Source organism: Zingiber officinale, chromosome 3B (assembly GCF_018446385.1).
Source record: "Zingiber officinale cultivar Zhangliang chromosome 3B, Zo_v1.1, whole genome shotgun sequence".
In the NCBI taxonomy this organism is placed as follows: Eukaryota; Viridiplantae; Streptophyta; class Magnoliopsida; order Zingiberales; family Zingiberaceae; genus Zingiber; species Zingiber officinale.
In genome coordinates this window covers 134107952-134131510 of record NC_055991.1, presented here as the reverse complement: position 1 = coordinate 134131510, position 23559 = coordinate 134107952, and the positions used below count along the sequence as shown (strand labels likewise).

At 41.0% G+C, this 23559-nt stretch overlaps 2 protein-coding genes across 2 annotated transcripts; both read left to right on the top strand.

Annotated features, from left to right (window-relative positions):
• Positions 1-24: 24 nt before the first annotated feature.
• LOC121967925 (pentatricopeptide repeat-containing protein At1g09820-like) lies at positions 25-5238 on the top strand. Its single transcript, XM_042518466.1, has 2 exons — positions 25-2472; positions 4116-5238. Exon 1 carries the CDS (start codon positions 72-74, stop codon positions 1875-1877), a length of 1806 nt encoding a protein of 601 aa, XP_042374400.1. The 5' UTR covers positions 25-71; the 3' UTR covers positions 1878-2472; positions 4116-5238.
• Positions 5239-6756: 1518 nt separating this feature from the next.
• On the top strand, positions 6757-12231 carry LOC121967926 (protease Do-like 10, mitochondrial). Its single transcript, XM_042518467.1, has 8 exons — positions 6757-7127; positions 8053-8298; positions 8803-8998; positions 10137-10396; positions 10552-10679; positions 11108-11311; positions 11614-11664; positions 11746-12231. The coding sequence occupies exons 1-8, from the start codon at positions 6782-6784 to the stop codon at positions 11989-11991; spliced, it is 1677 nt and encodes a 558-aa protein (XP_042374401.1). The 5' UTR covers positions 6757-6781; the 3' UTR covers positions 11992-12231.
• Positions 12232-23559: the final 11328 nt, after the last annotated feature.

Below are 23559 nucleotides of genomic sequence, written 5' to 3'. Positions count from 1 at the left end.
CGGTTCCGACTATATATACAGAACCGGGATGCTGGAAAAACCCAAACCCGTGGTGTCGTCTCATTCCGTTGATGCCCCGCCTTCTCCACCGACGCCTTCTTTTCCGATCGATCTGCTCCGCCACATCCACCGCCGCCAGTAATCTGAGCTCTCCTGATCCCGCCACCATCTGTGATCTCGCCTCCCGCCAGGACTGGTCCTGCCTCAAGACTCTTATCTCCGACTCCGCCGCCAACCCTGCAGATGTTGTCGCATCCTTCCTCCGCCTCATTCTCGAGTGCCCCTCCTCCTCTGCCACTGCCCTATGTTTCTCCCGCTGGTCCCAGAGCCACTACCGCGTACCCCTCGAACTCCACCTCCACTGCCGCCTCATCCTCGCCCTCGCGGCCGATAAGCTCTACCCCCAAATTCGCTCGGAATTCCACTACCTCACCATTTCCGGTACCCACTCCGCGATATCCATTCTCCACATGCTCTCTGTCTCCGCCGAGCCCTCCCGCCGCCGCTATGACTGCCTCTCCATCCTCGCCGACATGCTCCTCCTTGCCCTGGTCAATAACTCGAAGATCGATTCCGCCATCGAGGTCTTCTACCGTACCGGCGATTACGGGTACCGCCTCTCCGTCCTGTCTTGTAACCCTTTATTAAATTCTTTAATAAAGGAGAAGGTCGACATGGTGGAAACTATGTATAAGGAGATCATGCGAAGGAGGATAGCACCCAACCTGTACACTTTTAATACTGTTATTAATGGCCTTTGTAAGGCAGGAAAGCTGAGGAAAGCTACAGATGTGTTGAATTCCATCAAGTCCTGGGGGTTCTCACCGTCGGTAGTTAGTTACAACACGCTCATTGATGGGCACTGCAAGAACGGCGGAGCTGGGAAGTTGTACAAGGCTGATTCCTTACTAAAAGAGATGGTGGCCAGTAATATTCGTCCCAGTGTGATTACTTTCAATATTCTGATCAACGGTTACTGCAAGGATGGTAACAGTTCTTTTGCAATGAGGTTTCTGGATGAAATGAAGCGGCAAGGACTCTCCCCCAATGTTGTTACTTATAGCTCTTTGATCAATGGTCTTTGTTGTGAGGACAAGTTGGGAGAAGCTCTGGAGTTGCTTACCGAAATGCAGGATTATAATTTGAATCCTTATGTGGTGATCTTCAATGCTATCATCAATGGATTGTGTAAGAAAGGAGACATGGAAAAGGCTAAGGGGTTTTTGGATGTCATTAGTGAGAACAACTTGTTGCCGAATGTTATTACGTACAACACCTTGATTGATGGGTGTTGTCGTGCTGGTATGATGGAGGAAGCAACTGGGTTGAAAGGATTGATGTTAAAGAAAGGGATTAATCCTAATATTTCAACCTATAATTGCTTGATAAATGGATTCTGCAAAAATGGGGATAGAAAAATAGTTGTAGAGCTTTTAGATGAAATGAAAGAGAAAGGCGTAAGAGCTGATCTTGTGACTTACAATGTGTTGATTGGTTCTTTGTGCAATGAAGGGAAGTTAGCAAAGGCAGTTAAGTTGTTGGATGAGATGTTGGAGATGGGTGTGAAGCCAAGCCACCTAACATACAATACATTAATAGAAGCATTCTGTAAAAAAGGGAACCTCGGTGCAGCTTATAATATGAAGATAAGGATGGAAAGGAGTGGAAAACGTGCAAATGTTCCAACTTATAATATATTTATCAAGTACTTTTGTGGAATAGGTAAGATGGAAAAGGCAAACGAGCTACTGAACATGATACTGGAGAAAGGTTTGTTACCAAACAGAGTGACTTATGGTATGATCAAGGATGAGATGATTGAGAAAGGTTATGTTCCTAATATAGACGGACATCTTTGTAGCAGTAGTTCGGCTTAGTTGGAGAAAGGAATAGTATGGCATTAGATTAATTTTAAAGGAGTAAAATGTATATTCATGAGACTTTAATTGAGAAAGAGATTGCAGTTTCTCTGATAAATTCTAAATCTTTCCAAGTTATGATAGTGGTGGTGGCTATGACCAAGATACCATTTATTAATAGGCTGAGGGCATAGAAATTTTCAACTTCTGCATGCTTCATTTAAGATTACTGATTTCATCATATAGAATAAAACTGTTGAATTGCTGCAATGAGATTTGATATCCATGCTCTACAGGTTTCGTTAACTTGGTTATTGCAGTATCAGAAACATTATTGTAGACAATGATTTGCTTGAAAATCTTGCAAAAAAGTCTTTTCTGTATCAAGCTTAAAGGTTATATGCTCACAGCAGTGTAATATGAGAAGTAAATGATCTTATGGGTTCAAGCAGTTTGTAGTTCAGGGGTTGTACATCTGTTTGGATGGCAAAGGTCATAGTGATGCATAGTGGCATCTGATTTCTTTTGTTTACAACTGCATGAACTGGAAAAAAATTCCCTTTAAAGGAATAAATGTAGCACAGCCGACTGAGCATATTTCAGATAGCACCATGTAAGTATATTGTGCTAACAAGTTGCATTCTTTTGTCAATATGGTGATCTTGTATCTTACGAATCATGAATATAATTTTTTTTAAGTTGACTAGTATAACTGTGACCATTTCTAGGGATTTTGTTTTGGCTATTAGTCTCATTCTTTGGCATCATTTATATGGATCTTATTCTTCCATTGAACTACATGCATGATGTTTCACTAGTGATATTTTGAAAGATAATACCTAACTATGCAAAACTTTACTGTGTACTACTTATAACTTGTTTCAAAGCTTAAACAAAAAATTGTGTCGACCAATTCACTACTGAATTGGTCAGTACGCCACATACCAAAAATAACAATAACATCCAAGACATCCTGCATTGATGAACAGAAGGTATGTTTTGTCCCCTTCCATCTGGAAGGATAGCTATAATTCGGAAATCTTGCACTGAGGTGTCTTTTATTAGCAAATTTTCCCTGCATCATTTGTCTTCAAATGTCAGAGGCTTTCCATATCTGACAAGGGAGTCAAACATTGATTATTTACATTTAGTTCTTTAATAGTTCCCTTCAAACTAACTTAAAGATACTATGAAAACTCAAGCTGTTATAGTTATATATGATCCCAGAACCTCTTAGGGACTCAGCAACTCCATTAACTCACATGATCTTTGGTGCGGGCAAATGGCATGACAATTTTGTTAGATTGTACCTTCTTTTTGGCAAAGTGACAATCAAATCAATCTTCATGGTTTTTCCCCTTGTGGAGCTGTTATAGTTATACTGGACTCAGCAACTCCATTAACTCACATTAACTTATCTTTGGAGCGGGCAAATGACATCACAATTTTGCTAGATTGTACCTTCACTTTGGCAAAGTGACAATCAATCTTCATGGTTTGTCCCCTCATGGAGCATTCAACTAAAAGTTAATGTGCATAGCAATTTGGTTATCACAATACAATTTTGTTGGCCCCTTAATAGCTTGCTTAACTCCATCATTAGTTGCTTAACTAGATAAACTCACATGTAGCTAAGGTGATAACTTCATATTATGATTCTACACTTGATTTGGCTATAACTTCACATGTGCCAGCTAGTAAGGCACAAGATGATGGTTGTATGTTTGTATAGTGATACTTGGCTGACTGATCATTATGGACCAAAAACTCAATGAAGATGAACAGAAGCTAATCACATTTCATTATTAAATGTTTGCAAAAAATTGTATGGTACTACTTTTTTGGTGATCTCTTGCAAACTTCACAGCATATTATTTCATAAGCCTCGATTTTTCTCTTGTGGATTCTGCTGGTGGATTTTGTCTGTCTACTTGGGAAAACAAATGACTGAACTTTTTTTATCCCTCTTTCCTGCCGGGTGGGCTAGAAAGAATGGGAGTACATGGATCAAATAGACTTCCACCTCTCAATTTGGTCAACCTGAATCTGGTCGACCAGGGAGGGATGAGTGTTTTTATTTATTTATATATATTATCCATCTTCCAATTTGAATATATTATGTATTTATTGAAGCTATTTGCTAGTGTGTCTAGAGACTTGTGTAACATAGAAAATAACACATTATGGTGAATTTGTTAAACAATCTACCAAAGCATACTTTATTATTATTATTACTAAACATAATTTTTTATACAGGTTGCTCGACAAAAATTATGGCTGCCTCCATAGATTCGTTCCAAGCATTCTACACTGGACAAGATAGCCCTTTTAGCAGCTACTGGTAACCAGAATGGCTCTTCTATGCCTAGCTTTTTCTTGAGGGGTTACATTTCAAATTTGGACTCATTTTATGAAGGCTATAATATGTTGGTATTTCTTCACTACTTTATGATAATCTGTCACAGCCTCCATACATCAAATACTAATCGACTTTATTATATCCACATTTCTTTCCAAATAAGCATGTACATGACATCAAGTTTTATGAACAACCATCCATTCTGAGTTTACTGCAGCGACATTACCTTTAAGATTATTTTCCTGTGAGCTCATCTTCCAGTTCTATTTCACATGACCGTTGATAACCTGCTGGAATCTCTTTCACATAACTGGACAGATATCACTGAACCACGACTCGCATTGTCTCTAACTTCAACTTCAGTGCAGCGCCCATATGATTGCACTTGCAAGTTGGTTAGAGTTTGGAATCACATGGAGGGCAAGTACCCCTGAACAAAAATGGTCCTCCATGGCTTTCAAGGTTACCCAACTCCACCCTTTCATTATTCAAGCAAAGAGGACCATATTACAATCAGGTTCAGCTCGGATTATATATATGTATAACAGTCCCCTACTACTTCTACTCCTACAAACAAGCATTTCCCTGTGCTCGTGCATCACCTCAACCATACTCCATGTAGATGCAATTTGATCTCAACACAAACAATGCAGATAATTTCAGCTCAGCAACTACAAATCTGTTGACCAGATGGTCGGTGGAAGGAACAAAAGATTCTACCTTTAAAGCGCGCTTCAGTGCAATTCTGAACAAATAAAATTGCGGGGTTGTTTTGAGACCATTAGTTCATCTAAAAATTCAATATCTTGCATTGAGAAGACAAATATATTGTTGGAGGGAGTACATCTGATGCTATGTTTTGTTACATGGAATATTGCCACTTCTGAGAAACAAAATGCAGAACTAACACTATTAGACACAAATCTGTGTTTAGGGTGTTGGTAGAGGGCCCTAGCTATGTTGTGTTTAGATGAATTATTTTAACTACCCCTAATCAGTCAATATGCCTTGTGATGTTAAGCCTCGGGAGCCACTTTTTAAGTTATCAAATCACTTTTCAGTTTAAAAATCACATAGCATTCAACTTTGACAAGGTAAAGTTAAATTTATCTAGCTTCCGAGATTTGATGAACTCTATATTAAACACATTGTTTGGGGTAAAATGTCCTAAAGTCTTCAGAAATTACTCAAATCGATTCTTTATTTGGAGATATCTATATCAAATCACTTTGGTTCAAAATGTCAAATTCATTCCTTTTTACAAAACAATTAAATATTTCAAGCATCTAATGGTTTTAAACGAGTTATTTTTACTCTAAATTTCAGTACACTCTCTTGCTACATAGAGCTATTTTCATTAGGCTCCACGTTAGAGGATAGACAGAGTTATTATAGTAGATAAAGAATTAATTTTTGATGGATTCATGTTTTCGGAAAAAATTCCCTCTCATCTCCTAGTCAATTTAATGGCCGGTTATAAATTGATCTTGTGATTTATTTCTTTTTTCACATAACTCAGGAATGAGTTGTCAGAGATGTTAATTATCTTTTATTAGAATAGAACTACGTTCATTACCTTGGGCACAATGCAATCATAAGAGACACGGTAATTTCTCAAGCAATATGTATTCAATTCTCATTCACCATAAAATTCATTCCTTAGTATTCGATTCTCATGTAGGGCAATCTTGTTCTTTTAGTGCTCCAACTACTAAAATAGTTGGGCTACTCTTTCAGGAGTCGCTCATGTTTTTAAATTTACTCAATGGATGAACTAGATGAATATTCATCTCCAAGATTAATTGGATCGGAGACTTAGATACTTTGCATAAAAATAATATAGAGCTACTTTCATAACGGATTATATTTTAACCAAGAGTTTCGATTTGAGCATTTGTGAAACAAAAAAATCTAACTTGAATATTTGTTAACATTAAAGGTTCAATTAATCTTATATTTACTTTGTCCTTTTATCTTCTTCACTTTTTCAAGTTCTATTAATTTCTCATGTTACCAGGGAATCTTGTCCCTCCTTTACAAATCACATTTACCAGGAATTCTTAAGCAGGTTTTCCCATAAATAAAATAATGAATTCAACAGCACGAGGAATCAGTAATTCTATTTTGAAAAAAATTAAGTCTGATTGTTTTACGGTGACAAAAAGATGAATACATTCGTCCCAGTATCTCCTTCAATCTATTCCAAGATCAATACGAAGGAAATAAATCATGAATAATTATTATCTTTTGGAATAATTACTAACACATAAAAAAAATATTTATTTCAATTTTATCGAAATTTAAACCGATATCATGCTGGCAACAAAGACCGATTGTTTCATGTAAATATAAGACTTTCCCGAAGAAGAAAATTATCATATCCCTAATATAGTAATTTTCATAATAAAATTTGACTGTATATTTTAATTTTATTTTTGCGTATATTTATCTAAAATATCTATTTGTCGGATTTTGAAGTCCTACCCGATTCGTTATCGCGCATCGACGATCCGATAAGGGTTTCAACGACCCCCTTGCTTCGTCCTACGAATCACAGCCCACTATGCTCTCCTCCCTCCGCCGCCTCTCCTCCCTCCGCCGCCGCCCCTTCCCCCTTCGCCCCTCCACTCTCCTCCGCCGAGCTCCTTCTGATCCGTTTCTACTGTTTCCGCGCACCCCCACCTCCTCCGCTGCCTTCTCCACCGCCGCCCCCTTCGATGGTGTCATCGGCGGGGATTCTCCTACTGCGTCAGAAAACGATGGAGATACGGTGGGATACCGACACACCGACGCGTACAAGGCGATCCAGCTCGCTCTCGATTCGGTCGTGAAGGTGTTCACTGTTTCCAGCAGCCCCAATTTCTTCATGCCGTGGCAGAGGAAGGTGCAGAGGGAGATCTTCGGTTCTGGTGAGTTCAAAATTTCCCCTTTTGCGTTTTTTCGCTGCATATTTTGCTCAGTCACATCAAAATTCCGGTCTCTTTTGCTTGTCAAGATCATTTATCATTCACCGGATTGTAACTGTCTTGGGGCTGGCTATATGAATTGTATTTCTCCATTGAATCCATTGATATTTTTCAATTTTTATGATAAATATTGACTGTATATTTTATGTTATGAGAGTTGTTAATTTTAAAATAAGCATCTGCGCTTTGACATATGCAAATGTTTAAATAGCAGATTTTGAAGATTCGTCAATATAATGTTGACAAGGGAAGATGGTTTCAAAGAGAAGTAATTTGTTAAGTTTATTAGTTGGAATCCTAGTAAGTACACTATCAAGAAGAGAATTCCATGTCCATGTTTGGATAGTAAGAAGGTAAATTGAATGACCAGGGGCATTCTCATTGTTTAGCCTTTTTTTATTCAACAAGAAAACATTTTCCAATATTCAATGAATGGGTGGTGGAAGAGAAAACATAATGGTGTTTAGGTCATTAGGTGGACTGAAAAGTTTTGACTTTGTAGAGGAATTTATTGACAACCTTTTATTAATATGAATTATGGTTGATTAAATAATTCATACTTAAAAACCTGATCAAAGTTTAATTTGCAAAAAAACTTCCCGAAAAAATAAAAACTTTTTACAATTTGATTTCATTAAATGGCAATTTTTTGAAAAAAAAAATGTTACGTGCCACACATACTTTCACCTGATATAGTCAGCATACTATAGCCTAATCTTGGTTATACCTACACCGTCTAGGAGCATCTAATGAAATTTGTTCATTGACTCAACTATTTTAGAAAATTCATTTGCATATGCTGAGCTGCATATACTGGTTTTCATTTACAAACCACCATGACCGCTTTGTTCTGTCTGATGTCATACAGGATTTGTGATTCCTGGGCGGCAAATTGTAACTAATGCTCATGTAGTTGCTGATCACACATATGTACTGGTAAGAAAGCATGGTTCACCAACCAAGTACAAGGCAGAAGTTCAAGCTATCGGTCATGAATGTGATTTAGCTCTTCTCACTGTGGAAAATGAGGAATTTTGGGATGGTATGATTTTTCTGCAGCTGGGTGACATTCCTTATATACAAGAAGAAGTTGCTGTTGTTGGTTACCCTCAAGGTCTGTATGCTAACTTCAGAAGGGCAGTTTGATCACTTGCCAATTTTTTTCTTAATAAACATCTTATTTTTAATCTTGCATCTGTTATATTTATTCCTCTGTAGTTTCTAATAGAATAATGTTATGTTGCTTCTCAAGTTAAGAAATACTTACGTATGTTAATGCTGTATTACTTTGTTGTAGTATCTCTTTTTTTCTTTACTAGCTGATAAATTGTCCTAATACAGCAGTTGAACAAGAAGATTTATGTAAAGGTCATTATTCTTTTGGCTTTCTTTGGATCTCGTAGCAATGAATTTTGCTCCTGAAATATTAAACTTCCCCTGTGCCTTTGATTATGCTCCTACTTTTTGAGAAGACAAAGAAGCTTGAACAATGGACATGAAATATTAAACTTTCAATTAAATGTGATATTTTGATGCAAGAACCTTGTTGCATGACTGTTGAAACAATGCTATTATCCTTTCACCCTGCATCTAATTCAAAGCATCATTTCGAGTGCAGGTGGAGACAACATTTCTGTTACCAAAGGCGTGGTATCTAGAGTAGAACCAACACAATATGTTCATGGTGCTACCCAGCTAATGGCCATACAAATTGATGCAGCTATTAACCCAGGAAACAGTGGAGGACCAGCAATTATGGGTGACAAAGTTGCTGGAGTTGCTTTTCAGAACCTTTCAGGTGCAGAAAATATCGGGTGAGTTATATTGGTTTTTTATTTTCTCCTTTTTTCTTGCTTTCAGTTTTTTTTTTCAGGCACAATTTTTTAGTCTATACAAAATAATCTGACATTGTTGGAGACTATTACGGGTATGCATTCTTGTTCATAACTCGCATTGTTGCATGTATGCGGAGATGACAATGCTTTTGATCATCCTTACCATCATCACTATCTAATGTGTTTGTCCTTGCTATCAGTATTGGCTACATGAATTATATTAGGCTATATCACTAGCAATATTCAAATTAGTTAACTTTTTATTGCATTGGCTAAATATTTTCTTTGATCTTCCTCTACACTTTTACCTTCCAACTCTTCTAATTTAAAAGGAATAATGATTACACGAGACTCTACATTCTCCTAAGCATTTAATTCCTTAGCATAATTATTTGCATATCATATGTTTTTCACAAACTGATGAAAGTGTAAAAACAATTTTTTTCGGTGGAGAATGGTAGGAACACTGGGAATTAAGGGGGAAAATGGTTCATATCTCAAGTTCTCGACTCCTATATGCATTATCTTATGTATGTGACTGCAGTATGCACTATGTTTTGTAAGCAGTAAGTAAGAATTGAACCTTCTAAGATCTGTTCAACTTGTTGGCAAAAATTGACGACTTAATGTACTTGCATAGATGCATTCCATTGAGGTGGAGAATTTTTCTTTACAGCCCTTGAAGAAGTAGAAAGGAGACTGGAGAAGAAGATTTCTGATGCTAATAAGATATCTATTATACATAACTTAGCTTTCAATTTATCTGCTTCAAGGAATATTTAAACTTCAAAGTTGCTCTATTTCTCAGATGACATTATTAGACATGCTAAATTGGTAAAGTAGACATTGTAACTTGTCCACTAACATAAGTACCCCGAAGTATATCATTGTGAAATGGAATTTAGATTGGCAAGTCTAAATTGCATTTATTCAGGCTCTTCATTCTATTTTTTTTTTAAAATATAGTAAATTTCATTTTTCCACATTTATAATTGATAAGAGCTAATCAAACAATCTGTGTGTTATTACTTTTATATCGTATCATGGAATACTTACACATGTAGGAATGATATGCCACTCTTCAGTGATTATAACATTGCTTGGTTGTCTTTTATAGGTACATTATTCCTGTTCCAATTATCAAACATTTCATTTCTGGAGTGGAAGAGAAGGGTGAATATGTGGGATTTTGCTCTCTTGGAGTGTCATGCCAACCTACAGAAAATTGTTATCTTCAGAGTTACTTCTGCATAAAGCAAGATATGACTGGTGTTCTTGTTAATAAAATCAATCCTCTATCAGATGCTCATACAATGTTGAAGAAAGATGATATCATCCTTAAATTTGATGGAGTGCCCATTGCAAGTGATGGAAGTGGTAGGTTGAATCCCTCCCCTATCTCTTTGAAAACACAGGTTCTTTCATCATCCAAATGTTCTGCCTTAAAAAATCTCTGCATAGATTATGCTATTTGTAGTTGGGTAGTGGGATTTGTATCCTTCCAGTGAGCCATGGAATTTTGTTTTGTGCAGTACCATTTCGAAACAGAGAGAGAATACTTTTTGATCACCTTGTGTCTATGAAGAAACCAGGGGAAACAGCTCTTCTCCATGTATTGAGAGATGGGAAGGAGCATCAGTTCAATGTTTCTCTTCAACCAGTAAGTTCATTACTAATTTCCATTACAGTTTTATGTTTAAATGGCTATTCTAGTTGTTCGAGACCCTAAAATTTAATGATTCCTGAAAAAAGTAGCCTTTATGTTGACTAACCTTCTAATCGAAGAATGGAAATATGAATTTTTTTAATATTAAAAAAAAATGTAACTCAAGATGTTAATTTTGATTGTTAATTCTTATTTAATAACTCATTCATTAAGTGAAGGCCCTTGATACTAATAAATGTATTTTGCGATTAGTTCATTGATTCCATGGATATTTTTCTCTTCTCTATCATGAATCAAATGCTGGAAAGAAACTTAGAAACTCTGGTGAACCTGAGCAAGTTTATCTTGCCCAAAGCTGAATCTTATTGGGTAAAAGATGAGATTATCCATGAACTAATGCATCGAAATGTTATTATTTGCAGTTACAAACTTTAGTTCCGGTCCATCAGTTTGATAAACTTCCAAGCTACTACATATTTGCTGGTCTAGTTTTTGTTCCATTGACCCAACCCTACCTCCATGAGTATGGGGCGGAATGGTACAACACTTCACCACGCCGGTTATGCGAACTAGCATTGCGTGAATTGCCCCAAAAGGCTGGCGAACAACTTGTCATTCTTTCTCAGGTATATTCGACATTTTTACATTGGTTTTTGTTTCAATTTTACATTGTATCTTGTACTGTAATGACTTGGTTCTTGCCGAACCAGAGGTGATGATCCCATTCCCTTATAACTTTATCGAATATTCTCTGTTTCCAATCCTTGAAATCCAAATTATAGAATTTCCAACCAACTACCAAGTCTACAACTACATGATGTGCCTGCCAAGTCTCTGATCGAGCTCTTAGTATTTTGATTTTAGATGTTTAGCTTTATTAATTTTTTATTAAATTATTTTTGATTAAATATCTCTTTGTTCCCTTCAGGTTTTGATGGATGATGTCAATACAGGATACGAACGGTTCACGGAATTGAAGGTATGTACTTGATGATTGAAAGTTTTTTGTTCTCTTGATCTCGTTACCGATGTTGGAATCTCGAATGCACATAACCATCAGGTGAAGAAAGTTAACGGCGTCGAAGTTGGGAACCTAAAGCATTTGCATGACCTTGTGGAAGGTTGCTCCGAGGAAAGCCTACGACTGGATTTAGATGAAGAGAAAGTCATCATTTTTAACTACAACAACGCGCGGCTTGCTACACCGAGAATTCTGAAGCGCCACAGAATACCTTCAGCTGTGTCGAGTGATCTAGTCGATGAGCAAGAAACCAATGGTGAAACTGCGGTGGCATCCTCAAGTTGACTTCATTGTTTACATCGCTTCTTTAGAATTTTGAAGGCATTACCATTCAAACCTTGAAGTAGAATGATTCTTTTCCCTTAAAGGGCATGTTTCGTAGCAGGGAAAGAAACTAAGGTTGAGGGAAGTCTTAAAAATAGGATTAATATTTAGATTATTTGTTTTTATTGATATGTAGACGTTAAATAATCTGTTTTAATTAGTTTAGATGGCGAATTAATACCTATTTGCAATTGATTTTAATTTGTTCTAATTTTTTTTCTCTCTTCTTCTAATTGGCACGAGAGTAAAATTCCTTTGTGATTATTTTAAATGATGGTATTATTATTCAAATAATTGTTTTATTGTTTATTTGTCTCAGTTATTTTTTAAACTTAGAAGACATATAATTTTTTTTTAATGTTTTGAAGCTAAATCAGAAAAGCTGTTTTTTAATAATTAAATAAAATTGAAGAATCGTGTAAATTAAATTGGAATAAAAAATTATCTATTGAATTTTGAGTAATATATTTGCTTATTATTTAATTACAATCTTATAGGTTAAATTTATTTTTTTTTAAAAAATATAACATGTCAAAGTAAGTTTTTATATTGCAAATCGTTGCAATAATAATTATAAATATATATTTTATTATCTTTTTGATCCTGTCCGAAAGCGTGAAGTTAGAAAATCGAGGATGTGGTAGTTTCGTTGATTGGATGAATACCTCGCTTCTATTTGTAAAACAAGTCAAACCAGGGAAAGGGTTCTTGACGTTAGTCTTCTGACGCTCAAAGTTGAAAGCAGAAAAAGAGGAATTGAAGATGATAGGGACATAGATGAATCTTTCCTTTCTTCATACCTAGCATGCTCTTTTATATCTTTCTTAGTGACCTTTCATCTTCTCCTCTTTAATGACATTAATTATCGACAGAAGACATCTTTGTCTTGGCTTCTTCGCATTTAATGATAGATGGAGTGTTCTTTTTTATTTTTTCTTTCCCTTATTAAATATCTCAGTCTTTTTCCTCTTTTATTATTTAATCAGTTTATTATTAATATGTATGATGCCAATATCAACCCTGAGTTGGACGGGTGGTTCGCTCGACCCACTCTCCTACCGACCGAGCTGATCAGACATTGGTTCATCCAGACGGCCAACCGGACAGTGCTTCCTCCGATCGACGGATGTAGCCACTTCCCGCTTGGGTTATGCGGGCGTGCCTTGCTTACGCCCTAGTGTTGACCGCCTTGACTTTGACCTACACCTTAGCTTCTTCGTATTCAATGATAGATGGAGTGTTCTCTTTTGTTTTCTCTTCCCCTTATTAAATATCTCAATCTTTTCCTTTTTTATTATTTTATCGGTTTATTACTAATATGTACGATGCCAATGTCATACCCGAGCTGGATGTTGGTCCCTTTGGAGGTCGGCAAGAGGGGAGGGGTGAATTGCTCTAAGACAAATAAACCAAACCTTTCTCGAACTATCAATTAAATAAAGAACACTTGTATTAAAAAAGAAAGAGACTAATTAAAGAAAGCAGACACAAAAGAATTACTTGGTTTGCAATCAAAAGATTGCTAATCCAAGGAGAATATGACGCACTATCTGAAGATCTCCTTCAGGCGGAGCAACCTCTTACAGAAGAAAGTATAGCACAGAGAAATAGATTACAAGTGAATTGATCTAACTGTGAAAATCAGTGCTATATTTATAGTACTGTTCGGGGTGCCTGGAAGAGTTCTGGGCGCCCTGGGAGGAATAGAATTCTATCCCCAACGTGTCGGTCAACGTCCACATCATCGCAGATAAAATTTGGGTTCCGGGCGCCCGGACTCAAAAGAAGGCTCTGGGCGCTCGGAATGGTTCCGGGCGTCCAGACCACATAAGTCAACAGTGTGTGACTTTTTGCGGTCCGGTTCCTCTATTTCGGATCAGCTCGTCTCGGTCCGGGTCTTCCACTCCGGCTCAGCTAGCTTAGGTGATCTCGACCATCTGGAATAGGGCTCACCCGAACCCAAGTTCCGGCATTCTCCTCGAGTAGCCTTCCTCTCCGGTTTCTCGTCCCTAGAACGTCGCGTACGTTCTTCTCGTCCACCGGTATACTCTTCCGCGGCACCTCGTCCCTCGGACGCACCGAGTCCGTCGGCTCTCTCCCCGTGCCGTCCTTCTTGCTAGCCGCGTCTTCCGCTCGACTTCCTGTTCTCCTAAGCTCTTGCACACTTAGACACAAGGGTTAAACTAAACAGGACCTAACTTAACTTGTTTGACCACATCAAAATACCTTGGGGTTATAACAATCTCTCCCTTTTTGATGTGAGCAACCCAAGTTAAGTTAGGGTAAAACAAACATAATGAAAAAAACAGATAATTTTGCAAATAGGTGTAAATAAGATTTTTCAATGAAAAATTTTGAATACACCCCCCTTAGACTTAACATTCTTCTTCCCCTTTGATCACATAAAAAAATATGGTTCCAAGTCTAAGGTTAACTCTTAAAGATTTTGCAAATTAAATTTCCTAAAATAAAATTTTGTGCAATGGAAAAAAAATTTTTTAATAGAAATAATTTTAGATATCAAATTTTTCTAAATGAAATTTTAATAATAATTTTAGAAAGTGTTAGGTATGGGTAAGAATTTCTAAATAAGAAAATTTTAATAAAATACTTCTAAGAAAATTGAGAAATTTTTTTAAGTTTTTGCAAATACAAGTATTTTTGAGAGTTTTCTAAAACATATTGGGTAACCCTTTAAAACATAATTTAATTTTAATATAATGCCTTTTCAATTAGTCAATTAAACTTTTATTTCGATACTTGGCTTCCAGGTAGTGGCGAGGCACTAGATCTTCTTGGTTATTGGAGCAACAACCACTTTCTAAATAAAGCTTCATAAAGAAATTAAATGTTTAATTTTCTCGCTGAAAGTGCTTAGTCTAATTTTCCTTTTAAATTAAACAAGTTTTCGGAAGCCAATAGAGGTTCCTACCTACAAGGTTAATCAGGTATTTTCTAGGTACATAAGCTTTTGATATTTTTCTGATCTAACTTTTGTGAAACCTATAGTACCAGTTTAATCCTCTATAATTTCTAAAAGCAGAAATATTTGAACAAGTAGAATTTTTTAAGTTTTCTATTTCTTCTTTTAATTTATTATTTTCAAGTTTTACTTTATCAAAATCTTCTATCAAATATGATTTTGCTAAAATTCTTTTTATTTCTAAGTTTTCATTTTTAAATTTATTATTTTTACTTTTTAATTTGTACGTGGATTTTGCCATAGACTTAATGCCAAAATAAAGTTGATCAGGAGGTAAGAGGCATACTCACTTACCATATCAGACTTGAAGTCTGACTCTCCCCCTGCTTCGCTGCATTCATCTGAAGTCTTTCCCCCTTCATCGATGCTGGCTTTTGATGTACTTTGCCCTTCATAACTCGCCATCAATGCTAGTCTGACATATTCTTGTATTTCGGATTCAGATGATGAAGTGTCGTCCCAAGTAGCTTTTAGGTTCTTGTGCTTCTTAGGTGTCTTGACTTTATCCTTCTTGAGTTCTGGGCAATCCTCTTTTAAGTGCCCTTCCTTTTGACACTGGTAGCAACGAACCCTTCTTCTATTTCTTGGATTTTTCTTATTCTGCATTTTTTTAAATTTATTAGATCTAAAGAACTTTTTGAAATTTCTTACCATATAAGCTTCTTGATCTTCTTCTGAATCTGACTCGGGTTCATCCTTCTTGGTTGCATTTAGCGCTATAATCTGGCTTGAGTCTTTTGATGTCCCTGCACATCTGGTTTCATGTAATTCAAGAGTAGAAAATAATTCCTCTAAGGTACTTACCTCCAAATCCTTTGAGATGTAGTAGGCGTCGATGATTGAGGTCCATTCTGGAGTTCTGGGAAAGGCGTTGAGTGCATAACGTATGGTGTCCCGGTTAGTTACCGTTTCACCGAGGTTCTCGAGTCCGGTAATTAACTCTTTTACCTTTGCGTGTAGATCGGCTACTTTCTCACCTTTTTCCAGACAGATATTTGTCAATTTGTTCTGAAGTATATCTCTTCTTGCGAGCTTGAGTTCAGATGTGTCTCCGTGGAGTTCCAGGAATTTTTCCCAGAGTTCGTTGGTTGACGAGTAGCTTCCGATGCGGTTAACTTCTTGAGGCGGCAGCATGCTCAGCAAGTGATACTCCGCTCGGTTGTTCGCTACTGAATCATTTTGCTCCTTCTTGGTCCAAAGACTTCTTTTTCCTCTCCATTTTGATTCGTAGGAGCTACAAAACCATATTTTATTATTAAACGAATTTCAAAATTGGTTCTTAGAAATACCTCCATACGACGTTTCCAGTGTGCGAAGTCTCCCTCGAATTTTGGTGGAATGATGTTTGGTCCGACCATTGGTTACTTTGCTTCGATCGGCGGTTAGTCCTTCTGAAGCGTCCTCACTCTGATACCACTTGTTGGTCCCTTTGGAGGCCGGCAAGAGGAGAGGGGTGAATTGCTCTAAGACAAATAAATCAAACCTTTCTCGAACTATCAACTAAATAAAGAACACTTGTATTAAAAAAGAAAGAGTCTAATTAAAAGAAAGCAGACATAAAGGAGTTACTTAGTTTGCAATCAGAAGATTGTTAATCCAAGGAGAATATGACACACTATCTAAAGATCTCCTTCGGACAGAGTAGCCTCTTACAGCGTCAACAGCACAGAAGAAAGTATAGCACAGAGAAATAGATTACAAGTGAATTGATCTAACTATGAAAATCAGTGTTATATTTATAGCACTGTTCAGGGCGCCTGGAAGGGTTCCGGGCGCCCTAAGGGGATAGAATTCTATCCCCGACGCGTCGGTCTGCGTCCACATCATCGCAGATAAAATTTAGGTTCCGAGCGCCCGGACCACATAAGTCAACAGTGTTGACTTTTTGCGGTTCGGTTCCTCTGCTCCGGTTCAACTCGTCTCGGTCCGGATCTTCCGCTCTGGCTCCGTTAGCTTGGGTGATCTTGGTCATCCAAAATAGGGCTCACCCGAACCCAAGTTCCGGCCTTCTCCTCGATCAGCCTTCCAGTTCCCCGGTTTCTCGTCCCTCGAACATCGCGTACGTTTAGGGATGTAAGTGAACTAAACAGTTCGCGAGCTATTCGGAGCTCGATTCGGTAAAAAGCTCGTTCGAGTTCGTTCGTTTATCTTATCGAGCCGAGCTCGAGCTCAATTTCAAGCTCGACAGTTTTATCGAGCCGAGCTCGAGCTTAAGGATATTTGGCTCGTGAGCTCACGAACATGTTCGTTTATAGGCTCGCGAGCCAAAAAAATAAGCCTTAAAATGATCCTTAAACCGAGCCAAAAATGAGCTCTAAAACGAGCCAAAAAAGAGCTATAAAACGAACCTTAAAATGAGCTTTAAAATGAGTCAAAAAACGAGCCAAAACGAACTCTAAACGAGCCCGAGCTCGCTTAACGAGTTAGGCTCGTTAACTTTGATAATCGAGCTAATAACGAGCCGAGCTCGAACTATTCGCGAGCTTGATAATTCTAAAACGAGCCAAGCTCGAGCCTTGTGATAAAAGCTCAATTCAAGCTCGAGCCAAGCTCGAGCCCGAATATAACTTAAACGAGCCGAGCTCGAGCCTGATACTGTTCGGCTCGGTTCGGCTCGTTTACATCCCTACGTACGTTCTTATTGTCTACCAGTGTACTCTTCCGTGGTACCTCGTCCCTCAGACGCACCGAGCTCGTCGACTCTCTCCCTGTGTCGTCATTCTCACTAGCCGCGTCTTCCGCTCGACTTCCTGTGCTCCTAAGCTCCTGCACACTTAGACAAAAGGGTTAAACTAAACAGGACCTAACTTAACTTGTTTGATTACATCAAAACACCTTGGGGTTCCAACACTGGACGGGTGGTCCGCTCGGCCCACTCTCCTGCCAACCGGGCTAATCAGACATTGGTTCATCCAGACGGTCGACCGGACAGTGCTTCCTCTGATCAACCGATGTAGCCACTTCCAGCTTGGGTTATGCGGACGAGCCTTGCTTACGCCCTAGTGTTGCCCGCCTTGACTTTGACCTACACTGTGGCAATTGATCCGGGCAGGTGAGCTCCTTCTTATTGTCGTATCACAAGCCTCCCCCTCAAGTCTAGTCGAAGGAGGTTGCAAATCTGACTGACTAGATAGGTGGTGCTTTAGGTGATTTCCTCATCCAATCGGACGACGTCTGATCGGACTATGCTCGGTCCTTAATCGCTGATAGAAACATAAGCCAACGTCACTCAGCCTCATTTTTCCATTGTCGGGTTCAACCCTGTGACCTGTTCTTTACGCCGATCGGGGAAAGGATCAACAACACTTGACAATTTTTATTTCTTTCCCTATGCTTCCCTGGGAGAGCACGGTCTCGACTGATATCATCCAAATTTCTCAAAGACCGTGTAAATCCCTAATAACTATGGCTGAGCACGCGACCATACCTTTTTCATTAAGTTCATTAAATGTTGCCCGATGACTGAAGGACACGTGTCCCACACTGCCGCCGCACACTTGACGTGATAGGCGGATATCCACTTCGACACAACGTGTGCCTTTTCAAATTCAACAGTTGGATTTGTTTCTAGATTTTCGTAACGCTAGATCGGACAGCTCAGGTTGATCGGCCGCGAGGTTTATAAACCTCACGTGCGTCGCCTACTTCTTTACTTCCCGCATCTTCACCTCCGAGCTCTCCGACAACGTCTGATTTCTTATGCCCCTCCGGCGATCTTAGCGATCTTGCTACTAAGCTTCCGTTCCCCTTCTATCGAATCTTTTCGTTGTTTTTAGCGTCCTCTTTTTCAATTGAAGTTCTTCGTTGTTTCTCGTTGACCTTTGTTTCCGATGGCAAGCTCCTCACAACCTCCTGTCTCCGTTCCTAGGCTCTGGCACACGCCCATGAAGTCCAGATTTGATGGAGGCGATGTTGAGAGTTTGCGAGCCGCTTTTGAAATTCCATCTGATTATCAAATCAGCCTTCCTTCGGCTTTCGACCGTCCGAGCGAGCCGCCACCGGGCTTTGTATGCTTCTTTAGGGACTAATTTACCATCGGTCTACGGTTCCCTATTCACCCCTTCTTCTCCGCAGTCTATAAATATTTTCGTATTTCTCTACACCAATTAGTCCCGAACTCCTTTAGGCTGTTGTGCAGGGTCATCATCCCTTTCCGCCTGCATGACATTCCTTTGACCCCTCAGCTTTTCCACTACTTCTACTATCCTAAATTGTTCGAGCTAGGGACCTTCCTATTCCAAGCCCGAGTGGGCTTGGTCTTCTTTAATAAGATGCATCCTCCATTAAGCATTGGAAGGACTACTATTCTTTTGTTAAATTCCCCGAGCGGCTAGACTTTCCGACCAGCTGGCAGTTAGAAGTGTTGAACCCTTTGGAGCTCAAGAAATACAAGAGACGATTGGACTGCCTCCATGTGTCTTCACACTTGGCCAGTCAGAAGTACCATATCCACAAGTTGCTGCATGAGGGGGTCCTCTACATGTTCGGCTTGAGCCCGATCCGCACGAAGCTCTCGTCTAGCCTAGGTATGCTCTCCTTCTTCTTCGTCCCGGATAGCACTGGAGCTTCTTCGCCCCGCTCGGGCTGCGGTTCATTAGATGGAGTGGGTTCCTCAGATGGAGTTGGTTGAGATGCTGGCTCTGGCCGTCTGCGCTTCCGAGTGGCCAGGGGAACGTCGTCGGCGGAACGGCCCTCTACCCCGACTTGAGTAGAAGGCTCTACATCGCCTGTAGCCTCATCGAGAGAGGCAGAAGCGTCTAAAGCTTCGGAGGCACCCTGAGTCCCCTCATCTTCTCCGCCGACCGGATCAGCTGAGGACAAGTTCCGTTCGGCGACCTCCTTATTCTTGGCCGCCTCTATCTCAGCGGCTCTCAGTTTCAGCCGCTAGGTAGCCTTGGCGCGCCACATGACTTCAGCTGCAGAAGCAAAGAATAAATCAGTTAGAACAAAAGAAACGGGAAGATAAGAGAACTTACTTATGCTGCAAGGCAGATCGGCTGGGATAGAAGACAAGCCGAACAGATGCAGTACTCCCGGAAGGAGCAACTTGTTGATGTGATATCGCTGGCCAACCAGCCGGTCGACTGCGTGAAGGTAGGCCTGATCGCCCCTGAACTTGCCGAGCTCCGGTTGCGCTGGCATCGCCGTTTGCCATTTGATGCGAAAAGCCGGTGGCTCGGGGAAACGCACGTAGAAAAAGTGCTCCTTCCAATGTTTGTTGGAGCTCGGCATGTTATCAAAAAGGATGAAACCTATCCTAGATTGGAAAACAAAAGTACCCCATTCGGCTTGCTTAGGGTAGTAAAAGTAGTGAAAAATTTTGGGGTCTAGGGGAATGTTGTTCAGTTTAAACAGAACTACCACCCCGCTCAGCAGCCTGATGGAATTCGGAACTAGCTGGCCGAGCGGAATGCGAAAGTAGTTGCAAACTTGCAAGAAAAACTTAGGGGGTGGAAAGCGTAGCCCGGCCAAAAATTGGTCTCGGAAGAAAAGAACGGTGCCGGGCGGCGGTTCGTGGGGCCGGTCGGCCGGTGTGGCTAATACTATGTGGTGGTTGGAAGGGATGTCATACGTCCGAGCGAGGCGCAGTGCGTCCTCCTCGTCAAAACGGCTCTCCATGGTCGTGTACCAGAGACCAGGAGCGCCGCCGGTCGAATGTGAGGTACTAGTCATGGTGTAGGGCAGGGAACGAATGCGGAATGAAAGGAAAAGGAAATAAAGCAAGGAAAGAAGAGGGCAGAATGGTAGAGACGACTAACAGGAAGAAAAGGAGGGGGGAAGCGATGAAAAGAAAGGCTTACAAGCAAAAGGATGGTCGCAAGGGGCTTCGGGTCGTCGGAGAAGCGAGGTCGCCGGAGAAGAAAAGAGCGGTGAGGCATCGAGGATCGATGAAGGCGAAATGCGGCGAAGAGAAGAAGTCGCGAGCTTTATAATGACGGCCTCGAGCAGCTTCCACCGTCCGATTCAGGTCGTGAAGAACGAGGCCATCATCCAGCCGTTCATTTCAAACGGCGACTGTCCCATCGGAGGTAACGCCACCGCCATACGCTGACAACAGTGGGATCGCCACGTGTTAGCAGGGCACTGGTCGAATTTAATGAGCGCCCCTTACCGCGCGCAGCGCACGTGATTGGCAGTAGGGGAGAAAATTCCGCATGGATTCCAAGGGAATATAAGGCACGGGCAAGACATCGCCGAACGGATGAGTATCCCTAAGCCTGGCCGAGCGGACTAATGCAGCGGGCGTTACTCAGTCAGACCGGCAGTCCAGTCAGTCGGACTTCGCCTCCTTCGACTAGACTTGAGGGGGAGGCAAGTGATCCGGCGGTTAGAACAGGGGACCCCCATTTGGAGGGGTCAACGCCACGTGGAAGTCAAAGGGCCAGGTAGCCGACCGGGTAAGGGAAGGCCGGTCGGCCAACCGGAGAAGGATGGGTCGACCTCCCGGCCGGTCGACCGGTGAATAACCGAGGGCAAAAGGCGCCCCGGCAGGGTCGGGTTTCCGGCGCTCGATTGAACAGTAACGAAGGGCCGAGCGGAAGTCATGCTCGGCCGTAGACATATGGTAACATACTGCTAGCAGTCCCCACATAGCACCTTATCGAGGATCGCCCCAGCATACCGACGCATACGGAGGGACGGACGTGAGGTGAATGTCGGCCGGCCCGGCCGGCTGGACGTGAGATGAGTGCCGATCGGCCGGACGGGAGATGAGTGCCGACCGGCCGGACGGGAGATGAGTGCCGGCCGGACGTCCCGGCATGAACTAAGGAGAGAAGGACAAGGAACGTCTTATGATAGCTGTCGAGTCCTATGACTAGGCCATACTCCAAATCTGGCGGCAAGGTGTTCTGCTGTCCCATCGAACACGTGTCTGGACTGTAGCAGTATGGTGTCAGGTAAGCTTTCTGACAAACACATACCGAGGTATGGGCTAAGGACACGTATTTGCCTCGGTAGGTGTGCGTGAGCTCTTTCACCGCTCTATATAACGAGCCTTATACTTCGCCGGAGGTACGCGTTCTACAATTTTGGCAGCCACTTCTTCACTGTTAGCTTACCTGACTTGTGCGTCGGAGGGTCGTCGCCGGGAACCCCTTCCCGGACCGACTTCTGTGCAGGTTCGCCGGAGGTTCGTACGACCAATCGGAGATCTAAGTCAGCAACTCGGAGAGCGCCACGTGCCCAGCGTCCGTTGATTCAGCTTTCGGACAGGATCAAACAGGTCGCCTCCTTCAAGTCCAAAATCCACTTGGCCAACACCAGGAAGCTCTAGGTGATCGAAGATCTAGAGATCAAAAACAAGGAGTTTCGGGTGTTGACTCAGAAGCTGAAGGATACAGAGGCGTCTCTAGACGCCGAACGAGAGGGCAGGTTGGCCGATCGGTCTGCAGCGAGGGTCCAGCTTGACGCCAAGGATGAGGAGCTGGTGCAGTTGAAGGCAGACTTAGAAGCCTCCCGAGCGACGCTACAAGTTTACTAAGATGTCGAACCTACGCGGTTCGATGCACAGAAAAATGCTTGCCTCTACCCGGACGTCTTCAACGACAAGATCACTGATCGGGCGCTCCGTCTCGTCGACCTTGTGATCGATGAGACGCTCGCTCAACTGAAGGACGGCGACTACATTCCAACCGCTTTGACAAGCAAGGTCATTAGCTGGGATAAGATGACCGAGTTGATTCCCGATAACGTTCTGGATTATCTTGAGTGAGTCTGCTCCCACGCGCCTTCTTTTTTGTACTACCTTTTTTGGACTTGTAAAAATTTATGCAAGTGCTAATGAATGGTCATTCGTTCAGCGAGCCTTTTTTATTTATTATCACTCCTTCGTTCTATGTCATTCGGCTCTTCCTTTTTATATTTTCTGCTATGCTAATGTGACCTCTCGATCGACAACAAACTATCCGTTTTCATAACTGCTCGACCGTCTAATGGCGTAGACATGGGTTAAAGGTTATTGCTCGACCATCGACAAAGATTGGGGTTTAACGTCATCGTTCGACAGTTGACGAGGATTAGGGTTTAACGTTGTCGCTCGACCATGGATGAAGACTGGGGTTTAAGGTCGTCGATCGACCGCTGATGACAATAAAGTTTTAAGGTCGTCGCTCGACCGTTAGTGAAGACTGGGGTTTAAGGTAGTTGCTCAACTGTTGGTGAAAACTGACATTTAAAGTCTTCGTTCGACCGCTGATGAAGACTGGGGTTTAAGATTGTCACTTGACCATTGGTGAAGACTGGGGTTTAAGGTTGTCACTCGACCATTGGTGAAGACTGCGGTTTAAGGTCACCGCTCGACCGCTAATGAAGACTAGGGTTTAAGGTCGTCGCTTGACCGTTGATGAAGACTAGGGTTTAAGGTCGTCGCTTGACCGTTGATGAAGACTAGGGTTTAAGGTCTCTACTCAACCGTTTGTGTCGACAAGGGTTTATAGTCACTGCTAGATTTTTAACTTGGTCGATCGGCTCAAGAGTCTGGAAAACTTCTCGTTATTTATTCATGTCTGTCCTGTATCCAGAAGGCATATACATAGGTACATTTA